The sequence below is a fragment of the Alligator sinensis genome, unplaced genomic scaffold, assembly GCF_000455745.1.
Source record: "Alligator sinensis unplaced genomic scaffold, ASM45574v1 scaffold207_1, whole genome shotgun sequence".
In the NCBI taxonomy this organism is placed as follows: domain Eukaryota; kingdom Metazoa; phylum Chordata; order Crocodylia; family Alligatoridae; genus Alligator; species Alligator sinensis.
The window spans coordinates 1,050,293-1,074,275 of record NW_005842112.1 but is presented as its reverse complement, the minus strand read 5'-3'; the positions used below and the strand labels follow the sequence as shown (position 1 = coordinate 1,074,275).

The 23,983-nt window shown below is 41.0% G+C and overlaps 1 protein-coding gene across 1 annotated transcript in view; it reads left to right on the top strand.

Annotated features, from left to right (window-relative positions):
- Nucleotides 1–23,983, top strand: part of AFF2 (AF4/FMR2 family member 2) — a 289,805-nt gene that overhangs the window by 257,090 nt on the left and 8,732 nt on the right. Inside the window, 8 exon segments of the mRNA XM_006024662.3 lie at nucleotides 545–669; nucleotides 6,952–7,183; nucleotides 9,982–10,121; nucleotides 10,736–10,799; nucleotides 14,661–14,797; nucleotides 18,610–18,681; nucleotides 19,057–19,150; nucleotides 21,643–21,692. Of these exon segments, the coding sequence (XP_006024724.2) occupies nucleotides 545–669; nucleotides 6,952–7,183; nucleotides 9,982–10,121; nucleotides 10,736–10,799; nucleotides 14,661–14,797; nucleotides 18,610–18,681; nucleotides 19,057–19,150; nucleotides 21,643–21,692 (914 nt within the window).

Genomic DNA, 23,983 nt, shown 5'->3' with positions numbered 1-23,983 from the left:
AGCAATTGTTGGGTTTGAGAGCAAATAGGCAGTTATAATATGCTTTACCTATAACATCTTGGTTCAAACCCTGGGATCATGCAGCAGGGGATCTTGTGTGTGTTAATGGCCATCACCGTGGGGCTCCGCTGTGGAGTCTGTAACTCGGGAGGAATCGTTCTTCGTGAAAGTCGACCTGTTGACTTCACGTAAATCATAAGTAAACGCAGTTCAGTATTTTGTGGGATCAGGTCATTACATCTTGATTATTAATTAAATAACAGTAGTGTACAGAAAATAGCCATGAGAATGTGGGGACTTAGCTCTTTAATATCTAGCCATGTGAGGAACTATGCAAGTTCAAGCAAAACAGAAACCACTGTGCCCCGTATTTGCAGTGCGGTTGAGTCCGTTTAGCTGTGATTTCAGGCAGCTCTCACATCGGTATTGTAACTTCCTTCTAATTGTTGGTGCTGTAGAGGAAATACACTGAGTTTCCTGAGCTGCTCCTAACAGGAAGGCGTAGCGGTGCTCCATTTCTCAAGCTATCCATTTTTTGTTAAAGCAGTCTGAAAGCTCAGATACTTATGGAGAAAGCAAGAAGCAGCGCCTGGAGGAAACCTCAGCTTCCTGCCTACTTCCACCTTGTATCTCTCCAATACCCAACCACAGATTAAGCAGCACTAAAGAGTAAGTTTTTTTTTTCCTCTTTAGCATTAAGATTTGACTTTCTGATAGCGTTTTCTGCTATTTTTGGGTGCGGGACTGCATGAGGAAGGGTGGGTATTGCTCATTGGCATGGATGGTATCATTGTTTGCGTAAGCTGTACTATGGATCCAGTTTTCCTGAATGGACCTGAGTTACCATATGGCTGGATTGCAATATCACCCAGGCACTGAAATATTGATACATATCCTTCCAGCTGGGCCCAAGCTGCTCTGATTAGCTCCAGCCTTTGTGTTGAAACGGTCCCTCAAGAAGCGCTCTATATACGAACGTACAGGTCTTGTAGAATTTGTTTGAAAATATTGCTTCTGCCAATGCCAATGCCAAATCTTGATTTTTAGTTTCAGTGGGATCACAATTTGGCCATTATACAAAGCTAGGAGCAATAGTTGGTAAAGGCTTCAGACATGAATATTGCTTTATTTTGTAGAGTGCATATATGCATAGTCTTAGTTTCTCTCTGAAGTATTGTGCTTCTCAGAGGTGGCTATATTGCTTCAGTAAACAGGCACCCCATAAATAACGTTTATTACTATCATAATCACCAGATTAACAATTTATAAATACAGATAGGTCCTGATTCTCTTCTCTCATCAGTATGGCACTTTTATTGCCTTCAGAGGAGCCACATCTGATTTACGCTTGAGAGAGCAAAGAATCAAGCCCAGGAAGTGCATGTTCTTGTGGGGAAAGTATCACAGTCACTTTTAAATATGTAAAAATGGTCAGAAATGGATGGGCATGCAGTTTAAATCTATACAGAATTCTGCAGATTATAGTCTTATTTTCACTGGTATTACTCCCTGTGACCTGTTATTGTCTTAATCTAGACATGAAGGTAATAGTCCCTGAAAATATAGTCTGATCCTATGTGATAAAACTGGAAACAGCTGAGAGTTGCAGGTCGTGGTGTGGTTTGTAACATGCATTTAATAAGCATCATGATGGGTGTTGCCTGATTGTCATTCCTGGGAATACAGTGAGCTGAGATGTATTGCAGAGGGAATAAAAAATTATCCATCCCCAACACCTCCACAATCCATTAAAAAAATCTTTCTATTCCTGTCTTCAACAAGCCCTCAGGATCCACCCCCAACCTGATGTTTCTTAATTTGAGCTTGTTTTCCAGGTCATTAATTTGATTCCTTAGAGCTTTCAAGCCTTTGGTATTCTCCGTTAAAATATAATTGTGTCCATCAATAGTTATTTCCATATGTTAGCTTTTTCTCTCGCCCGCCTCAAGTTGTGAACAAAAAAATTCTGACTTCTCCACTGAGGTGACTGAGACCTGGATCGTATCACATTTGTTTTAATATCTTCTGAATTCACATTAAACAAATCCAATATTGTTTGCTAATTTGGGTCTGCAGTTCCCAGTGACAGACAGCTGAATGTAGGTCAGCCCATTTCTCAAAGATTAGGGAACTGAAAGTGTGATAGCAAATTTCTGGGCAGCCCCATCCTATTTTTAAAAATTTCTCACTTATTCAAAACTAGGGGAAAGAAATAGCATTGCAGTGGCAAAACATTAAGGCTGCTTACAGATGTTAACACCCCCCACCCCGCCCTCCCCAAAACGGCGCTTTACTTTAAATTTGGCACGCTCCCCGTCTGTGCACAGCACGTGCCCAAAAGAGGCATCACATTACTTGGACCTGGCTCATTTGCTTGAATCAGCTATTAGATAAAAGCACCAAAAAGCCCCACTGAAGTGCCCGATCTATACAGATGCTGCAGAGCCGGGTCCAACTAACACGATGCCTCTTCCCATAAAGCTCTTTTTATATTTTAACATTTATAAGCAGCCATAAAGACAAGCGTAGTCATTTCAGTCATGAATTTTCTTCTCAATGGTTCAGTATTTGAATTCAGTAGAACCTCGCTAGTCTGGTACTTAATGAGTGAGAACAACTGTGAAATAGTGAATGAAGCCCCAATCCTGAGGACCCCCATGACCTTAAGTCAATCCTGCATATGTCCAAGGGTCCACCCCTGCAGAGATGGCTGAAGATTGTGATCTCTGGGCCATTTTTTAAAGATACTGAGACCCCCTAAAAGATGCAAGTAGGAATCTACTGGGGCCTCAGAAATACCTAGAAACTTAACTCTTATTGAAATCAATGAGCTACATGCCTGTATGCTTTCTGCACCGTCTAAACACCTTTCAAAATCTGGCACTAAGTGAGTAGAAACAAGAGGATAAGCAAGGACACTGTCTCAGATTAGTTTTAGAGGGCTACACGTGTCAGTGTATAGGTCATTATAGATATAATTTGCACATATTTCCAAAACATGAACAAGTTTGAAAACTGCAGGGGAAAGCAGGGTATTTGTATGTTCAAATGATCAGTTTTGAACCTAATGGCAATCTGCACACGCAAATTTAAACACACATAATCTGGCCATTTAGTTATAGTAACAGCATTATCCATTAGGCTTCTCTCTGTTTGTGTCTTTCTTTAAACAAGGGTCAGCAACGTTTCCTGGCAGTGGGCCGGAATAACTCAACTTGTTTCCAAGCTGGCCACTACTGCCACTGCTTCTCTCCACCCCTGCCCTTCTGTGCCACCCATCCATGGCATAGCAAGGGCAAAGCTCACAGCCGCTGCCCAGTGTGGGATAGGCAACCTCCCCCAGCCCTGAACGCCACCAAAACTTTTGCTGTTTGGGTCAGATCAAATGACTGTGCAAGCCAGGTCCAGCCCACGAGCTATAGGTTGCCGAACCCCGTTATAAAGTATCCTGGGCTTCTTTCTTTTCCCAAATCTAAACCAAGATATTACACATATAATGATTTCAAACAATTATAACTTAACGTTAATAATTTCTAAGACTCTGCATCGTGCTAGTGAATACATTGTGATATGTCAGGCACAAACATTTGTTTTACTAGGATATCTCCCTAAGAGCGTTCAGTTAAACTTGGGCAGGAACAGTTTATACACCGCAGTTCTGAATGCAGTTTCAAGCTGCCTAAAACTATGTGCAAAATGGGGTTGAATTCAGTACATCTCTTCAGCCTTCTCTTATTTCAGGAGTGTCAAACCCATCCAGCCTAGCAGGCCCCAGATTGGGCCCACAAATCAGTCCCGCATTTGCTGGCTCCAGTCCCACTTGCCACAAGCAGTAGGTGCTGGCCCTGGACCCACGTGTGGTGCTCAGAGCCGGGGCAGGTCTAGGGCTCACACTGCATATGATGCATGGGACCAGTCTGGGGCATGCACTTGTGATACCCACGCCAGACTAGCCCTGTCTGTTGGATCTGAGACCCAGAGACAACACTGCAGGCTGCATGATAGAGCTCCATGAGCCAGATCTTTGACATCCCTGCTAGATTTGCTCCCCCTATTTTGTCCTCAGGAAAACAGAAACAAAGAGGAAAGAGAATAGGTGGTTTCAAAACGTAATAAGTATTGCATTCCTACACGGTGGTATCTCCAGTGGGCCTATGTGCCTCGTTTCTACAGATTGCTTTGGACATTAAGCACATGCAGCATTTTATTTTTTTTAGATCCGCTACCTGTTTCGCAGTAAGAAAATTGTTATTTATTTATTCACTTGCAAAAGCAATTTTGCAGGTGTAATTAATTACACATGCAGGTGATGGCAATTAACGTCTAACTGCTTGTTCGGTGGACACAGTCCAATCTGGTAAGACAACTAGTTCCCCACATTTCAACATGCATAATAGCACTAGTAGTTATTCACATGTGCAAAATGGGAGTCTGGTTTGACAATGAGGCCCATAGAGTTAAGTATGCACATTCTCGTACAGGGAATTTCCTGTCCTAAGCAAATATTTTAGAGTATCTCTGAGATTTCCTGTTCACTTTTGTTTGACCTTTAGTGAAAGAGGCATCTGTACTAGGCAACGTCCACTTGCTGATCCCTTGGGTGGTCACAACAGCTTTCAATGTGGCGTTTTTCACAATAAAACTAGCCTAATACCTCTGTGACAATGACTTCAGCTTCATTCAGTTGCTGCTGTACGGTCCAACCTAGTGTGAGAGTGGCCTTTCCCCACTAACCCCCTGCAGAAAATCGGATACACCATCAATGTGAAGCATTTTGTTGGGGACACAGTGAGTGGACAGAAGAGAAAGCCAAATGACTAATATAGACAATGGCTTTGTCTCACTAATAGGCTAGAGATACTATAGCACACCAGAAGGAATGGATAAATAAAGGGTCAAGAATGGCAGCTTGAAATTCGAGAGTAGATGAAATTCTCCGTCTTTTAACACTGACCCTCTTGTTCTTGCTTCCTCCCCTAAAATAAACCAGGCTGAAAAAGACAGATGTGGAGACTTCTAATTTCTTGATAATTGGCCTTCTCAGATACAAAGATTAAACCCCGGAGCCAAAAGACCGTCAGTTCTGCTTGTATTTTTCCATGCATTTTTACTGCATTTGTCCCTGGATTATAAATATAGTTTAACTAACTATCACATCAGCAAATTAAATCGTGGAGTCTGGGTAATTATTGCAATAAATTCATTCAAAATTAGCGATTACCGCAATGAAAGACCAGTTTGTTAGCCCATTAACGGCCCAAAGCAAACTGACAATCTGGTTAACTGCTGGTTACAATTGATTTCATGGAGGCTGTTGTTACCATCAATGGTTTGGTGTAAATCTAATGCAGATAATATTGCTGCAAAAATGATCGGTGCAGTTCCTCTGAAAACCGATTTGGATTGAGAAGGCAACAAACAAGCAAAATGGCGAGCGTTACTATGGCCTGGGACCATGATCATTAACAAGCTGCACAACGACCCTTTGAGGTCAGGGAGCCGACAGGGAAGGCTTTGAATGAGGGCTGTCAGGAGACAGTAATATATGATGTCTACCCCAGTCTTCCCTGGGAGTTCCCCATCGCTCTTGGAACATGGTTGTTTTCATTTGGTCATACTCAGTTGGCAAACATGTTTTCTGACTAGGATAGCATCCATCACCTTGTCATTGTAAGGCCAGATGTATACTGTGTTTATGAAGGTTTGAAGATCTTTCATATGGAAAAGACTTTTCAATGGGATATTTTTGTGGCATTTCAGTTGCACTGAAAATGTCTTCAAATAGCAAATGGCAATAAAATATCTTTGTTGACACAACAGGGTTTTATCTGGAAATATTAGCAGGATTTTATATTACCAAAACTGGCACAAAGGCCAGAATTAGGGAATGCCTGAAACAAAGATGATAATCATTAAAACTGGTAACATTGTGCAACCCAGCCAGATGGAAATAGGAAACCGGTATTGAATGTTAGCGGACTGAAAAATCAACAGGCTTGCATTGCTTGTTCCTCTTTGATTTGTGGCTCTGAAGTATTGTAAATCTATAATTCCTGACACTGACTAAAACCAACTAAGAGGGAAGTATAAATTCTTGTTGACTTAATTTGTTATTGAAAATTTTAGTCAATAATCATGAAAAGTAAATGGCTGTGTAGTGCAATATCAGTTGTCTAAGGAAAGATTAAAATTCAAGTAATCTTCATTGACCGGACTAGGGCAGTAACTAAACTAAAAATCTATGACCAAATTAACATGTTAAACAGTCAAGTTTTGTTTTTCTTTTTGTTTTTTTACATTATGGTCACGGTTTGTATGCTACCGACCATTTCTCCATAGAAGACAGTGTTGTTGTTCGTCTTGTAAAAATCAAATTTATTTTCTAGACTAGATTCATTCATTAACCTGCATTTGCTCAAGGACTTTTGTCAACTCCCCTGTCTCGGTTTTATGCAGCAACCTTCATTGTTTTTTCTCTAGAGGTCAAATAATTACTTGCTTGTTATGGTTGTGGTTAGTGTAGTGTAGTTGGCATAAACCGTTTTGCTCATTCACACACTAAGGGTAGGCAAACGAGCCCAGAAAAGGCACTGAAGAAAATGTTTCACTTTAAGCACAAAAATAGCTTTATTTGAGGACCTTTTCCCATGCACAAAGTTCTTCCTTTCCTTGGTGATGAGGCCTACTTTGAGTGCAGATTCAAGTCAGTGTTTAAAGTGCTCAGAACTTGTCGAAGTAGAGTTAAAGCAGTCCCCCAAGCAGAAGACCTTTGTAGCCCAAAAAAGCTAGACCCTCACTGGCCTCGTCGTTTTATTCCTACAACGTAAGGATTGTCACACCGCCATGAGAATTGAACGTAGCTTCCAGACACATAATATGAAGGATTTGGTGATATAGCGAATTTAAAAATATACCCAAAGGCTTGTAACACCATTCCCCTCTGTGTCCAAGGAGCAGCACTAACTCGGTTAAAAAGGCGGCTAAGAAAAGAGAAGAGAAGCTGTTCCCTCCTCCGCTCTCCCCGCTGTTGGATGAGCCAGTACACAGGCGGCACAGCAGTGACAACTCCTTCAACCAAGAGAGTAACGTCACAAACTCCTTGCAGACCAGCAGCTCTTCCTCGTCTACATCCAAACACAGAAAGAATGAAAGCAAATCCTCTGCTAACCCCAAAGGACTCTGTGTAAGTAACTGATCGGAGTTGCTGAAAGTGAACAAGATAAAACAAAAGTAACTAAGCTTTGTTCTGTTTGATTTTTTTTTCTCCAATATCTTTTTCAAATCCCCCTGTAACCTCACTGAAGAGAGGCTAGGAGCGGAGCGCTGGGGAGCTGTACACTAGCAACCCTTGCAAGTTCCATTTTTAGATCAGCCTTAAGCGTCTATTTGACACTGGGTATAACTGACTACAGCACCTGGTCCCTGAGCTTTATTGAGCTGCTTTTCCAGCAATGGGCTGTCTGCATTTAGTCCTCCTATCTCTGTCGCTTTTACCACACATGTATTAGAAAAAAAATGCTTTAATGAATTTGGTGTAAGTGTCGTATATTTAATGAATTTGGTGTAATGTTCGTATAGTTCATTTGAATAATATCCCCCCGAATTCGCCATTGAGCACTGTAGCTAAACTAGCTACCACACCTTGAACTAAGCGTGCAGCAAAAATCCATTTAAAAAAGACCAGCCTGTATGATACTCAGCACCAGCATATTGGAGCATTTACATTTCTACTGGAAGGTGCCTCCTTAATTATATTTTTCTCGTTTCCCTCCATCCACTTCAGTCCTACTTTCGTTTTCTTTTAATTTTGCCCCTACCAAATCCAGGGCTTCCTTACTGGTGGGTTTCTGAAACCATCAGCCAATCAGGCTTGGTCACAACCAGTCCTCTGTCCTCCACACAAGTGACCACACTTATGTGTATCAGGCTCACGTGGACCAACCAGGGTCCTTTTGTGCCTACTTTCCCCACGTCCCATCAGTTAGGCCTATGAACGCTTGGCTTCTCTCCTCTCACAAGCTTGCACACTTCCAGCTCCTATCAGTGAGGTTAGTTTGTGTAGTTCATAAACTTTCAACAATAATGTGAATAACCACTAAAAAAAAATACCCAAATTCCAACGTTCTTTTAAAAATCTCCCCTGTTGGATCAGTCCTCCTTAGGGACCAGCTATAGACATTGGTCAACAATGAAAAGATTGTCTGCTAAGGAAACATTTTTTTAAAAACTTTTTAAAAATGTATGAAGAGACAGCAAGCAAAAAATACACAGGAAATTTGGTGAGCATTAAAAAGCAACCCAGTGAGAAGCTTCACACTGATTGACTACCTGCATCAGTGATTTTCAACCAGGGTGCCATGGTCCCTTGATGTGCCTTGAGATCTTTTCAAGGGTACCACAGGGCCCCACATAATGTTAGCTGTTAGGTGTGCAAACATGATTCTCACAAGATAAAGCCAGAGATTTCAAATAGGAATCCTATAGCGTTAAAAATATTCGGACCTGTTGTGGTCTTTCTGAGTTCTTTGCAACAGAATAGCTCTGTTATATTTCTGTATTCAAAAAAGAAAGAGAATGAAAACAGCTGGAATTTTCTGAGGGGGTGCTTCAAGGCTATAAGGTTGAGAACCATTGACCTACATTACGGGAAATAGGAAAATTATGCCTCATTTCAAGCTAATTTTAGAAAGCAGCCCTAATATGGAATTACAAGCAGGTCTTCTCTCAAATACAAGTCCTGAATTTTAACCAGCACAAGACTGGGCATGTTAGGTCTAAATTTTTGCAGTTTCCCATATCATGGAAGGTCTCCAACTTCATGCCATAAAAACGAAACATCCAAGTTGTAGTGTATAAGTGACAATAGCCACGTGAAATTATTCTCTCAATCTTATTACTTTGTGATACTATTGTGTTACTAAAAGCCATGAGAGTAATTTATGTTCCTTCCACCAATATCAGTGCCAAATGAACTGCTTATGTCAGTAAATAAAAGGTGCTGTGTTAACACTAGGAACACTTCCCTCTTCGGTTCCAGTTTCTCTAGTCAGATTTATGTGTGACTTATCCAGTGAAATATTTACTGTCTAAAACTTCTCCCAGTTTATTGGTTAATCTGTAATTTAGTTCACCTGATTATAAACTGAGTTTAAATACAGTAGACCCCCGATTTACGCGAGTATTGCGTTCCAGGGGAATTTTGTGTAAGTCGAATTCGCGTAAGTCGGGACGACATTTCCCATAGGAAATAATAGAATAGTGAGGGGTTGCAAACCCCAGACATACCATAACCATAGCTTTTTTCCCCTTTTCTCAGTGGAATCGCCTTTAGGAGGTGCATCTAGCGTCTCACCTATGCATCTTGAGATGCTGCTACCATAATGGTGGCACAATGGCGGCACAGCTCCGTTTGATTCTGCCTGCAGATCTTGTGAGGCATTCATGTATATACTCAAATCTCATGAGCATTTGCATATATACATGAATGGCGTGCATCTCGAGGGGCATTCTCAAGTCCGGGCCCTAATAAAAAAATCACGTAAATGCGAGACGCGTACGTTGGAATCGCGTAAATCGGGGTCTACTGTATTGAAAGCAACTGTTGTAGTATGTAGCTCTAGCTTTACTCAATCCAGGATACCATTCCTAATTCCTTATCTTCACGCTCCTCTATGCACTTAAAAAATGCCTCTTGCAAGTCATGCTCTGTAGCATCCATGCTGATTTTAGACCTTTCCAAAAACATGTCAGTGAGGTCATGCATGTTAGCAAAATGTAATCACGGTGCTTAATTTGTTCCAGTGGGTTTGCCTCAGAAGGTAAACTATGGTGATATGTGTGGTATCTGGAGTGTAAATGGGTACTTGAATTTTAGTGTCAAGCAATATCAATCCTGCCTTTCCTTATTTCGTTTCAATGCTTGTCATTCATTAAAGGTGCCTCTGTCCAGCTTAAAGAACTAACAGAAGTCCTTTCCCACAGGAGGAAGAATCACACAATAGACCAGCAACAAACACACTCCCAGACACCAGCCATCTAGAAACAGACATCTGGTGTGCAATGCCTCCATTGTCCAATGGGAATTCTGAGTCAAGAAGACCTAAAATAACATTTGATGATGCGTATGTAGTAACAAACAGCCCAGTCACATCTGATGGGATTTTATGTAGATGTCCAGTAGATGCCTTTGTTGAATGTGACACAAACTTTTGGGATCTTCACGCAAGTGAAATTCCCATTTGGTTCAATGGGAACTCTTACCTTGAGATAAAGACAGCAGTGGGCCCTTGGCAGAGATATTCCTACTTGATGCTGCGTACGGTTTTACCCTTTACAAATGAATTGTTGTCACTGATTAATGAAGATTCTTTTGAGAAATGTTTTCAGATCATAAATGTTGAATTCCAGGGTAATTCTTCTCTAATTTTTTATTTTAGCTCTTCTAATGGAAACTTATTATAGTTAATTGGTTTGAATTATTTTTCCTTTTCTTCTGTTCAGCACACATTAATGGCCCCTCTGGGCTGCTGTTCTCTGCAGCCAGCTATTTTACATTCTGCTCACCTATCGCAGCTTTACCTTCAGTAGCTCATCCTCATATCAGAATGAGATTTAAGCAAATAATTGGGCAAATATGCCTGAATTGTTCTTAGAAGCAGTTGGCACTTGTTTCAGGTGATGTTTGTCCAACTGCTTGACATGAAAGACCTGAAAGAATTATCTTTGTCTTTTATAGGCTTCACAATGCAGACTATTACATGCAAGAGGCTAAGAAGCTAAAGCACAAAGCGGATGCACTGGTAGGTTATCAAATATTTTTTTTTGTCCTTCTAGTCTATTATTGAATTATGTGTCTCAGACAAAGTTACACATTGTGGGCCTTATTTGGAGCCCACCAAAGCCCAAAAGGCTCCTTTCTGTTGACTTCCATGAGCCTTGGATCAGGCTGCATATAAATCCAGAGTAAATTCAAGGCTGAGCAATGGGGTATTTCCCAATGCTGTGCACAGATAACCAAGGTAGCTGTGAGTTGTATACTGGAAACCGCAGTAGTGTGTCTCTCTGCCAAAGTTAAGTAGCCCTGCTGGGCGAAGGGTTTAGAGGGTTTAGCATAGGCAGATGGCCTCACTTAAGTGGCTGTACTGCTTCAGGTACCTGAGTTAGCCCTTTCTCAGAGCCTCTGGTGCCCCTGTACTTCATTCCCCTGTGCCATGTTGGCATCCCCACGTTTTCCAACCCCAGGAAGGTGGCCTAAAAGCAAATGCCAGCTGTTGCTGTGTGGGAGATGGGATTTTGAGATTTCTAATTTGGAGACATTGCAAACTGCTCTGGGACAGAGACTCTGAAAACACATTCATTTCACAGTCCGTTTTCACAAAATGACGTGACAAAGAGACGTAAAGTTTCATTTTAATTTCAAACTTTAAAATGTCGCATTGTACTATAATGTTTTAATATAGTATAGACTGGCAATAAAAACAAAAAGTCATTTCAGAACAAGAAGTCAGACTCTTTTAACACTGTCAAAACTTTTTTTTCCCTTTTCTGAACAAAATGAAGTTCCCGTAAAATTCCCCCAATCTGTCGAACCATTTTGACTTAATCGTGTCTTCTGATGGATGATGGTTTCATCAAGGTTTCTCTAACTAGCACTCCTGCTGAGCCTGAAATGCCCGCAATATAAAGCTTTCACTGTAATACAGTGTTTGGGTGTCTATAGACGTGCTCTAATTAGAACACGTTAGAGCAGGCTCTGTTAATTAGAACACTCCAGCGTGCCTCACCTTCATGTGTATAAGCCCCCATACATTTCAAAATGGTTGCATGGGCACTTTAAAGCTCATTCAACAAGCTTTAGATAAAGCACGCTTGCAGGCATTTTGAAATGCACAGGGGCTTATACACATGATAGTGAGGCTTTTTAATTAGAGTGGCTTTCTGGGAGCCATTGTAATTAAACCCACCATCCCAACTTCCGAGTGCATGTATAGTCACCCTTTGATCCTGTCTGCCACTGCATGTAGCACAGCAGCTCCTTTAGGACGCCTTAGTGGTACTTGACTCGTTTCTTTAGAACAAGATCTTTGTATCATGCAGTTGAGCACGATCTCTCAATTTACTCACACAAATTATACGCAAGTTCGAATAACAGGATTGCGGGGACTATTTTTACCCTTTTTAAGGTCATTTTTTTGCCTGTAAAACATGTTATTTGGCATCCAGGAATCTACCTTTCGTGCTTGCAAAATAAGCCTGGCAAACCAAAAAAATAAAATAAATAGAGAGAGAAATCGTAGTCTGGAAATGCTGCTGCTCTTGCTGCAAGTGGCAAGAAGGAGTAGGGGCCTGAGTCCACCAGTTTCAGTCGGCTTTGTTCCTCTTCCCGATTTGGGGGCATTAAGGGGCCCGGTGTGTTTTTCACAGGGCTCAGGCTCTGGTTGTTGCCAACCTCCCCTGACTGTCACAGAGCTAGAAGTCATACCTCCTGACGTGCCCATTTAGAGAAGGTGGCCCCTGCTGATTGCTTAAGACTGACTCAGTAGAGCATATTCAGTCACAATGCTGACATCTATACACAGGGAAGGCTTGCAGAAGCAGACTGACAACACCTCCTGCAGCTGATTGACCTTTAAGGAAAACACACATGGTTCTGGCATAAGCCTGCCTGCTCAACGCTAGCAAATATTTACAGGCTCAAGCTTATGATGGTCTCAACATGCTATGTCAATCCACTTTTCTCCACAATCTGATTGACTCAGAAAGTGTTGACCTGTCTTCCATCTTCTTACCTTTGACTATGCCCTACAGAATTAAGGGTGTTGCTCAAGCAGAACTAACATGAAAAGGCATTGCACATCATGTTGTTGCCAGCAGGCAGGTCTTTGCTGTCACATGTAGTTTGACACCCCAAGTGCTCTTACTGGAATGCCAAGCCAGCCACTGGGATATAACTTGTTGGCAGCTACAAATGCCCATGAACTCTGTGTCTTGCCTTTTCTTTCCATTATTTAGGTTTTACATGTTTTTTCTCCCGGTACACTTGCACACACATTATCTCCAAGTGACACACGTACCATGCAAAATGTGGTGTTGCTTGTCCTATAGAACCGATTACTTCTGGTTGCTTGGGGCTGACGCAACAAAGCATGCAAAATGGAAAGATCTGTTGTAGTGACAGGGAGGCTAATGCGCATGGCCCCTACCAGCGGCAAGCGGTTTTAACCAGATACGTGGTAGCAGTGTTTCTGGGCTTGCACCAAGAAGGGATTTCTGGCAAAAGTGAGGGCATTTGGAGTATCATGGAGTGCCCCAATAAAAGCACATCATTGCCTGGAACAACAGCAAGGGATCAACTAACTACAGATTGGGAAGACTATCTTTGGGACAAAACTATCATTGGAACAACCAGCTGCAGTCAGTAAGCAAGAGACCGCGGAGACCTTATTCTACCTTCATATATACCCCTGCAAAGGCAGTGGATTTCCACAGCCTTCATTTCAGTCACCCTGCATTTAGATTGGTATATGTGAGATCAGAATCATGTCCCCTGACTTTATCACCATTAATTTGCTAAATCACTTTATAGCTAGATTCATTTTCTATATTATATGGAAAATGAAGACCTGAAGCAAGGTTTTGGCCTAGATGAATTCTGGGAACTGATTTGTGGTATACAGAGAGGCTCAGATGGGTTGCCATCCGTTCATGACTATATGAAGAATACTGTAGGATGAGCAAACAAACAAAATGTATTTTGTTACCAGGCTGAATTTTGCACAATTAGGATGATAGGGTAGAAAGCAGCATTAAAACTTCTATGACCATCCCCTGTGTGGAACATTTCTGGTGCAGAGAGCTAGTAATGGTAGGCACAGGGTAAAATACACCAGTATCTTTACCGTTGTAGAGCTCTACGAATACATTGTTATAGGAGACTGCCATTTTGTGAATGGAAAACATACGCAAATGCATCAAAAATATTTTGATAGAGACATACATAGACGTTTTAAACAGGCCTGTGCTATATTGGTTCTTTTACATTAAGTGCAGTATTACATCCGGCTATCAACCATTGAAAACGTTAAATACTATTATGAAATACTTACTATAAAAGTGTCATAAAAATATTCATTCTGCATAAAAAAGAAATCAGTATTTCTAAGTCAGCTTAATCACAACCATTATCAGGGCTACAACCTTTTGCAATAAAATTCTAGTAAAATAAAATATTTAGCAGTGCTCTATTTTTTACCTTTTCTCCTGTTTCAGTGTAACCTAAGTGAGGAGACTTCTTTTTTTTTTTTTTCTGTCAACAGTCACAATGGAGCATCACGTTTATTCCATGACAAGTGGCAGGAATTTGTTACTTTAATTCTTGCACAGCAGCGTTCAAACTTAGTCCCGTGTATTGAAGGGGCAAAATGGAATTGCTAAAGTATGCACCGACTCTCATCCTCTGCTGGTGTATATTGGTGCAGTTCCATTGAAGTCATCAGACCGATGCTGATTTACATGGATCTAGCCCAATGTTATGTTAAACCTGGCTTAAATTTATTAAAATATTCATCCTTAGCATCAGTGTTGCTTTGTATTACATTGTGATCTATCTACCTGGAAATAAAAGCCAAAGCATCTTCTTGATGGTGTCATTCCTATTTCAGTTGGAGAAGTTCGGTAAAGCAGTGAATTATGCTGATGCTGCCCTCTCCTTCATTGAGTGCGGGAATGCTATGGAGCGAGATCCATTAGAAGCTAAATCTCCCTACACCATGTACTCAGAGACTGTGGAACTCATCAGGTTAATGTCCTTTCTGTGATCATTTTCATAATCTCATTTCAGTCATAATTAGAACCTGCTATGTTTTAAAAAATATCATTTCAACATATTAATGATTTGTCCAAGGCATCTTCATCTCAGAAGTCATCATAATTAGTTCTTGCCATTTTATTAATGTCATGGAAAATTTATAATTGATGGACACTGCTTTTATAAATTATCCCCTTTAGAGGTTATAATGTGAGTGTTATAATTTGCAATATTCATAAAATTAAAATTGAAATGTAGTGGGTGGAAGTAAAGTATAGTAATTTCACAGTTTGGCAATGACACTTGTCTTTTAAAAGGTGTAGTTTTATAATTCAAAACATTAAAGCGAGTCTATCAGGATTTCTATTTCAAACCCTGTTTTCCAGAGGTTTATAACTTGGCTGTAAAAAATTGTTCCAGTCTGGAACTTGGCATATAAGGTCACAGCCAAAGAGCAAGTTTTTGCATGTATTTTATATACTGTGTGTGTGTGTGTGTGTGTGTATATATATATATATATGTGTGTGTGTGTGTGTGTGTGTGTGTGTGTGTGTATCGTTTTTTAATGTTAAAGGAATGTTCAGTGACTAAAGTCCACTGAATTCATTTTTAATACAATTTTGCACACTCCTAGTCCAGAATATAAATGACAGCCTTTGGCTAATGTTAAGACGCCTGAGTTAGTTTTTGAAAATCAGCTCTTAGTTTCTATAGCTGCCTTATAGTATGGAGTCCATAGCTTGGTCTGCTGAAGAATTAGTGGGCCAAATCTTGCTCACTTGACTCACACACATAATAATCCCATTGAAATAAGTAGGACAAGATTTACTGTTGAGTAAAGCTAAGAGGATTTTGCCCTGACTCTCCTCTTGCCTACACCAGTTTTATCCTCATATATCACCAGTGATGCCAGTGCAGCCATTCCTGATCTACACCAGTGAGAGGAGCAGTGCAAAGTGTTTACTTTTTCTAGGGCATATTTTTATGGGAGAGATCCCAGTGTGTCAGATTAGCTATTAGAGTCTATCAAAAAATAATGCATGTTTTACATTTTGAATAAGTAGGTATTTACATAATAAAATGTATCAGATCTGAAGGAGCTGTTACTGCCAGGTAAATAATAAGCCTGTTAAATATTTAAAAATATGTATTTACATATTACACTTGTGACAAAGAAAGAGATTACACGGCAAGTATGATGTTCACACAACACTGAGGATCTAAGTAAAACTCTCAAGGGCCCTGAAATTAAGAACGCCTGCCTCTTCCTCCATCTCGATTGTGCCTAAATTTTGTGGGGTGCCTTACTATGTTGTCCTATGGGCTACAGGACATAAGCACAACATGATAGGGAAGGGTATAGGGCAGAATTTCCTTTTCTTTAAACCCTGTGAGCATTATTTCATATGTAAGAAATAGTGTTTTGGAGAAGCAAAGCTGCATGGTCCTGTCCGTCTATCTAATTCACACTAGTGTTTAGGGCAGTGCTTCTCACCCAGGGTGCAATGGCACCCTGCTGTGCCTTGAGATCCTTGCAGGGGTGCTACAGGGTGCCAGACCCTTCTAGCACTGTTAGGTTTACAAACATGACTCACAAGATAAGAGAGTTCAAACAGAAATCCATAGTTGTATCTTTCTGAGTTCTTTGCAACAGAAAAAATGGCTATATATAGGCAAAAAAGGCATAAAAACTAAGCTGGCTTTTCCAAGCGATGTCTCGAGCCTATGAAGGGGTACCTTGAGTGTAAAAAGGTTGAGAACCACTGCTTTAGGGGTACAATCCTATGCTTATTGAAGTCCCTGGCAACCCCCCTGTTAATTTTAATGATGCAGGATCAGAGGATACTCTGCACAAGGAAATTATTAACACTCCATGCTGATGGCCATAGTAGATGCTCCTGATCTTAATCCTTTCCTCGTTCTGAGCGTCACCAACTTCCTTACCATAAAAGAAGAGTCTCCGCAGGCTGCTGGCATTCATATCCATTTTTAAAGCTGCGCCCCTGTTAAGATTGGGTTAAGTCAGGAATCGCTGAATGAAGTACTGTGACCTGGGCAATCTGCAAGGTTAGACTAGATGATCTAATGGTCCCTTTGATCCTTCAGATATATGAATCCATGAATGATAAACCATTGCACACGGAAGATGACTAAACTCTACTCGCTTGCCCATGGTTTCAATTACTCTGAAACTCATCAATTCCTCAGCTGGATTTCTTTAAAAATAGGGGGTGTTAGGGAGTACTGCACCAGTGCATATTAATCACTTAATAGTATAATATCAGTTTGGATAGGCACAGGGCCTGATTTTCAAAAACTGTTGCACAGCCAGCAATTAAGTGCCTAAATTGTGTGCATGGTTATCCTGACTGCCCAAGTAAATCAAGTGACTGCACAGGTAAATGGCAGGTAGCTTCTCAGCTGGCTGTTTGCACTTGCAAATACACAATTTGTATATGCCACCTTGGGACTGTGTGCACAAATTAAATGCAAAATAGTGCACCTGTGTTTTTTAAAAAACACGGCCCTTAATGTTGCCATGTTACCAAAAAAAAAAAAAGGCTATTTATGACTTTCCTCACCACTCTCATGGGAGATAGATAGACCCCCATTCTCTCCAGCCCATTAATTAAACCTGCTCTGAGACGTGCGTATCCGCAGCAGACATTTATTTGTGGAAACAAGTGGAGCATCTCAACAACTCAGGATGTCAGAGGCCTGGCTGCCAAAGGCATTTAGAGTAATTGTTACACCCCAATCCCTATCTTAGTGCTGCGACTCCTGAAGAGAAGCACATCTTTGTGTTTGACCAGCTTCATTCAGTGTGATTAGAGGTAAAACTCCAATGCAGAGGGAGATAAGGTGCTCTCGGGTGCTGTGCTGGAGAGCCGCACATGGATCTGATGGGAGGGTAGCGCACGGCAAGCAGGATAAGAGCAGAACAGCCTGCCTGCACTCCATTACCTCCTTGCAAATGAGAACTCATCAAGACTGCCCGGATACCTTAAAACTTTCTTACGCAACGCTGAACCCTATTACTTATTCTAACACAAGTACCTGTGAAATTGCATTAAGGTTCAGAACAATGATTTTATGCGATGAATTGATTTTCAAGAGACTAAATGCAGGGAATAGAGTGTGCTCAGTTAAAGTAAAAAAAAAAAAAAAAAAAAAAAAAAAAAAAAAAAAAAAAAAGAGGAGGGGTGGAGTGGGAGAATAAGAATACTTAATCATCCAAATGTTGGACGGCAGCAATTAAACAGCACAGGAACACAAAATATACAAGCACCATAAATTAATGGACCTGAGAACTTAAAAAGCTGTGAACATGACCTTTCCTTTATTTAATACCCTTTTCTTGCATAAAACATTTTAAAGACTTTCCAGAGGCATTTATGAGTGGGATTTGGGAGGTATTCTTCAACCTCCATAGTCTTAGATATAAAACCAAGCTCTCTCTCTCTATATATATATAGTACAAACAGGCCTGAGCCTTCAGACTTTGGGCCAACACTTGTTGCAAGTAAAGACGGCGCTCACCTCGGTTTATGGGCTGTAATAGCGTTAACACTCTCAAAAACATGTCACCTCATTGGCCCAGAAAGTGGCTCAATGATTTACTCTACTCTCCAAACTTTAAGTGTTGCTTTCTGTTGAATCCCATCAGCGTAGAGCATTGTGGTCAGTATTTATTGTCGTTTTAGAAGTATATCCGTCTGCGGCAGTTATTGCTCAAAAGTGTCACCAATTTTCCTTGAAGCATCTTAACACCCAATTTCCTCTCTCCTCACTTTTCTTACAAGGTATGCAATGAGACTTAAGAATTTCACAGGTTCATCTGCCACAGAAGGAGACAAGAAGTTGGCAGTTTTATGGTGAGTCCCATTGCAACCATGTAGAAGCCACTAAAATCCTGAAGGGGGACTTTAAAAGTACTGAATTACTTAAGCAGCTTACACAAGATCATTATTCTTGTTTTCCATTAAACTATTAAAGGATAACTAATGGATTTCTTCAGCAGCTGACTAAACATTTATTCTTCTAATTTATACTGTTATCAAGATGGGATTTTAATGCTCTTGCCCAGTTTTTTTATATTTTTCTTTTTCTCCGTTTGCTTATGTTTCACAATCTAACCTTAGAACAGAAACTGCAAAATATAGATCAGCATTTTTTTTTTTTTTTTTTTTTACAGTTTATAGGTTTCATTAAGCAATGGAATTAACATAATCCTTTCCTAATTACCACAGCTACCGATGCTTATCACTTCTCTACTTGAGAATGTTTAAACTAAAGAAGGACCACGCTATGAAGTACTCCAGATCTCTGATGGAATATTTTAAGGTAATCTCTGTTCTGTTTAACTTGTGTTCACACAGAAGGAGATTCACCCCAGCCTTAAGGACTCATTGCACCATTTATCCTCTTCAATGGGAGACGTGGTCAGGATGACTATAAGGAGAGGACAAAAGTTGTTTCTCTTTTCTTTTTTTTTTTTTTTAAAAAAAAGTTTTCTGACCAACTAGCTCCAATCTCAGTTTCGCTCCTCCTGCCTTTGAGGAAGCCCATGCAACCTTAACGGTGTTTCTCCTGATTCAGGGCCTGATTGAAAGCCCCTTGAAGTCTTTGGACATTTTTGTCTTGACTTCAATGAGCCGTTCATCTGGTCTTCCATAGGTGCAAGTCGCATCAAAAAAAGACCCAATGATTACTGGCTCAGGATCTTCCATGAGATGCATGCCACTTACTTTGGCCTCAACCCAGGCCACTGTCTCTTTAAAGGTGGCTAGGACGGAAATCATATGACAGTTTACATTCAACTGTAGGCAGTGATTTTTAAAATTTATTTCTTAAAAACAAAAAAGACTTGGGGCCTGATTCTCTTTTATGAGGAGGCCACTTTGCATGACAGTAGTTGCATTAAGGACATTTAAAATGGATGTATACATAGCAGTGTTGAGAATCAGGTCCAGATTTTGAGAAGCAGTTAAAAAAAAATTATCGTGCTTTTTTCAGGACTTAAGATCAAATCCCACAAAAGAAACATCTCAGGTTGTGAATGCTAGCTACTGTGTATGTAAGGAGGACTAATGTAAATTGTATGCCAGAAACAGGCCTGAAGTATATGCGATTTAAATGTTCAGGATCTCTTTATCTGAAAGGTCTAGGTGAATTACATTTAAGAAAGGAAAATGTTAATGAAAATGTTAGTGTTGTACTGCTACATAGGACATAAGTGCTCTTAGTCTTCTGTATACATCAATGACAAGCCAGAATGCCAGGGCTTTCAACAGGTTAGTTGGGGAATGTGAAGCCTTTTATAAAACGAAGGTGGATGTTAAGCAGATCTGTTGTCTACGCTGATGTTTTGCAGGGTTTTCAAGGTGAAAGGCAACTTCCAAGGTCTAAAACAGAGCTGGATGGGAATTTTTTGACAGCATTTTTTCATCTGATAACGATATTTTGGCAAAATGAACTGCAACATTTAAAACGTAAAGCAAAATATCTGGGGAGGATTTTGGAGACTTACAGTTTTTGTCCTAGGAAAAAAATCTTGGAAAGTAGCACAAGATGGAAACACTGTCTTTCACCCAGCTCCCATCTGCAGCTCCCCCGTGACAGTCAGGATTGCTAATGTCAAAGCTGCTCTTTCATGGTTTGAAGATCTTCCAGATTGCTTAAAAGATCCCTTTGCACACCCCGTCTAATGCAAACCATTCCCTCCAGTGTTCGGTTTTTAACTGGGAAGCAACTGAACTGTGCAGAGAACATGCAGGCAAAGCCAGTGTCACCTACTAGATGGTGCAATCTGCTTTGATCCGTGTGTTTTGGAAGTTATAGTTGCAGCGTAAGTCCAGAGAAAGAGTCGGCTTCTCTTTCCAGCTACCACTGGCGCTCTCTGTGATCTTGGGCAGGCACTTAACTTCTCTGTGCCTCGCTGAAGCACTCTTTGAGTGTAAAGCCTGTGTTAAAATAGCCAAGTGGACATGCTAATAATAACACTTCACAAGGATGTTGCAACATTTAATTGAATTATCATCATGCACTTCGAAACCTTTGCAGCAAAAGTGTTATGCAGAGTGGTCACTCTTAGAAACTGGCCACTTGCCTTAGATAACGAAGACCCTCATTTTATCACTTGTAAGGGGAACTGGCAGTAATTGGTACTCTCCTATCTTGAACAAGGCTGGCAAAATCTGGACCTTGTCATTTGCTTGTTCTGTTTTTTGTTAGCATAGTATCTTGTGCAAAGTGCTGTCCAAACACCAAAGGGGAGATGGATAAGAAAAGTGTGTGTGTGTGTGTGTGTGTGCGTGCACGCACATACACACGCATATGCACTGTATAAAAGCAAGAGGATTTGGTTACATCCCCGCAATAAGATTTTCTTTCCGTCTTTCGTTATAGGCACTCGCCTATAATATATAGGATCCCATCAACACCAAGCTTCTTTTTCTATTGAAAAACTCAACAATCCCCCTGAAGGTGAAAGGCCTGCTGCACTTTGTAGAGCTTATTTTGCAGAATACATTTTAGATAAGGATAATTAAACCACTTCTTTATGAACTGCAACTGATTTTGCTGGAGCTGTTGTACATCTGATATTTCATCAAGTGACTTTCATGCTCCTGATTGGATCCTACCAATTATCCAGCCAACTATTTTATTATGAGACTATTATGTCAGGCTGATATTCTGTATGCACTGTGGCTTCTAAAACAAGAAGTGCCAAGTGTTGCTGTAATCAATATTAATGCACTTTAAATCAGACTCGCGTCTTCTGAACAAGGAAAGAATCATCTCCTTTATTTGCTTTTTGGTTTTGTTTCTTACAGAACACTTCAAAAGCCTCGCAGGTCCCCTCCCCTTGGGGTGGCAATGGAAAGTGAGTATTTGCTGCTACCTACCTCTGCCAAGGGCATGAGTGATTAGTAGAGGGGGGAGTGTTTTGTTAACCATCAGCTCTTGGATTATGCGTCCGTCTTCCATAAGTTACAGTCATGTTTCAGTCATGTAGAAAGTCTGAAAAGCTGATATGAGCTGCTACCAAATTCTCTGTTTAAGCTGAATGAGGGTGATAAAAATATCTGTTAATTAGATAGCAAGTACCATGTCATTTCAGGAAGTCAAAGTAAAGTTAACCTCCATTGCAATGATTTTTCAATGATTCGTTCAGTAACGAAAGACCAATGAATGTTTCATTGATATACAGTAAGTGCGGTTTAATAAAACTGAAGGCATAATAGTGGTGAAAATGGGAAGGCACTTAATCAACCAATTATCTGAGCCTTTATATTAATGCTAACCTCCCCCCCACACCTCAGATATAAAATCACAGTAATCTAATTATGATCCGATGTTCAGTGAAGCCACGTTACCATTGCACCCTCACTGTAGCACATGATGTATATTGTACCATATGAGCATGCCTGCGCCTTGTCCACAGAGCTCCTGGGAGCACTGCCAGAAAGCACGGCCCACCCACCAATTCCCATGTCCCCTGAACCAGCCCTGAAAATGAGGCGACAAAGCTGCCCTGGAGGTGCTTTGCTGCACTTTCAAAATATCTATCTTTCAAAATATCTATCTATCTATCTTCAGTGTGCCTGAGCACGTGGATGGAGCATGCTTCTCCAGGGCACTAGGACGTATGTCCTTCTTGCTGCCATCCCAGTGCTACCCGTGCAAGGGCAGACAGTGCTTCTTCCTTCACCTCCTTCCCCATTTTTACTTAACATCCAGCCAAATCCAAATAATTCCTATCAGACCATTCTGTTTCATGTGATTCGTGAGCAGAAAGGTCCAAAGACCCAAACCCACGATCACTCGAGTCAAGAGGAAAGAAATGTATTGCCTTCAGCAGGCTTTGAATCAGGCCCTAAGTAAACACCAAATAAAAATGAACAAGTTGTGCTTGTCTGTGTAAGAGGGACTCATTTTTACATAACACCCCTAGATGAGATGCTACCACAGGGTCTTTGATGTGTACCTGTATGCTGGCTCAGACCAGTCCAAGTGAGAGCTTATTAAACACAGCTAGGGTTAGCAGATGAAAGGGAACATTCCCAGCGTTTCAGAGACTTCAGAAAGGAAAGCTGTCCATGCTGTCCTTCGAGTGTGAGTTTCTCGGAGCTGGGACCGTCCTGAAATACTTGAAAAGCTCCCCAAGTATTGGATGCTGCCAAAATCAAAAATCAAAGATATGCCCAGGCCAAACAGCAAATCAGGCTGACAGGGTTAAGGCCACCAGTTTAGATGCATGCAAGGGAGTGATGCGGCCAGCACCGCTTCCATCTTTTGTCTTCCCAGCCATAACAACCAAGTTCCCGCATGCAGCTGAGCTGACTGGGGGACGTTATCGGTGCGAGTCCAGAACAGGGCTTGAACCATGTGCCTGTTGAGCCACAGCAAGATGCCTTGACCTGATGTCCAGCTCTCGGGTAGCTGTCACTTCCAATTTGATACTGAAGCTAGCTCCGGAGATACGTAGGCAAAAGTGCATCTGCTGCATAAGAGCCTCTTTCTTCCTTTTATTCCAAGACAGAAGCTTACCGCATGCAATAGCAATTAAGAAGAGGCAGGCAGGTATCACTGTGTGTTCACATGCTTCTGTGCTGCTCCCTGGGGGCTCCGATCTTAGGCAGGAGCTAGGCAGGTCTTTCTCTTACGCTGAGTTCAAATGAATTGGGAGCCCGCCAGAGCTGTTATGATCAGCATTAAAACTCCTTTGTCACCCGAAGTGTCGAATCCAAAGCCATGAAAACCTCCACCTGGCTTACTGGAAATTCAGGCCACGTTGGCTGACAGCATTGTCAACCTCTGCAAAGTTGGCCTGAATTCCAAGCTGGCAATGAAACAAATTTCGCCTGGTTTCATTACAGAAATTTTTTCCCACCTCTAGCTGCAATAAGCGCAAGATAGAGAGATTTAATAGACTCACCACCGTAATAATGGCAGTGCGCCTTTCCCTGCACAACAGGGTAAATCCAATGAACAGCACACTTTATTTGGCAGAAGTGCGTCAGCTTGTAAGTGGCTCTAGCAAAACACTCTCGGTCCCCTCGGATACTACATGATTGTTAACTGCTCCCAGACCTAATCAAGTAGAGTTCAGATCTTCTGTACGTTAAAAAAACACTGCGGTGGTGTCAAATCACCAGTATGTTTGGAGACTCA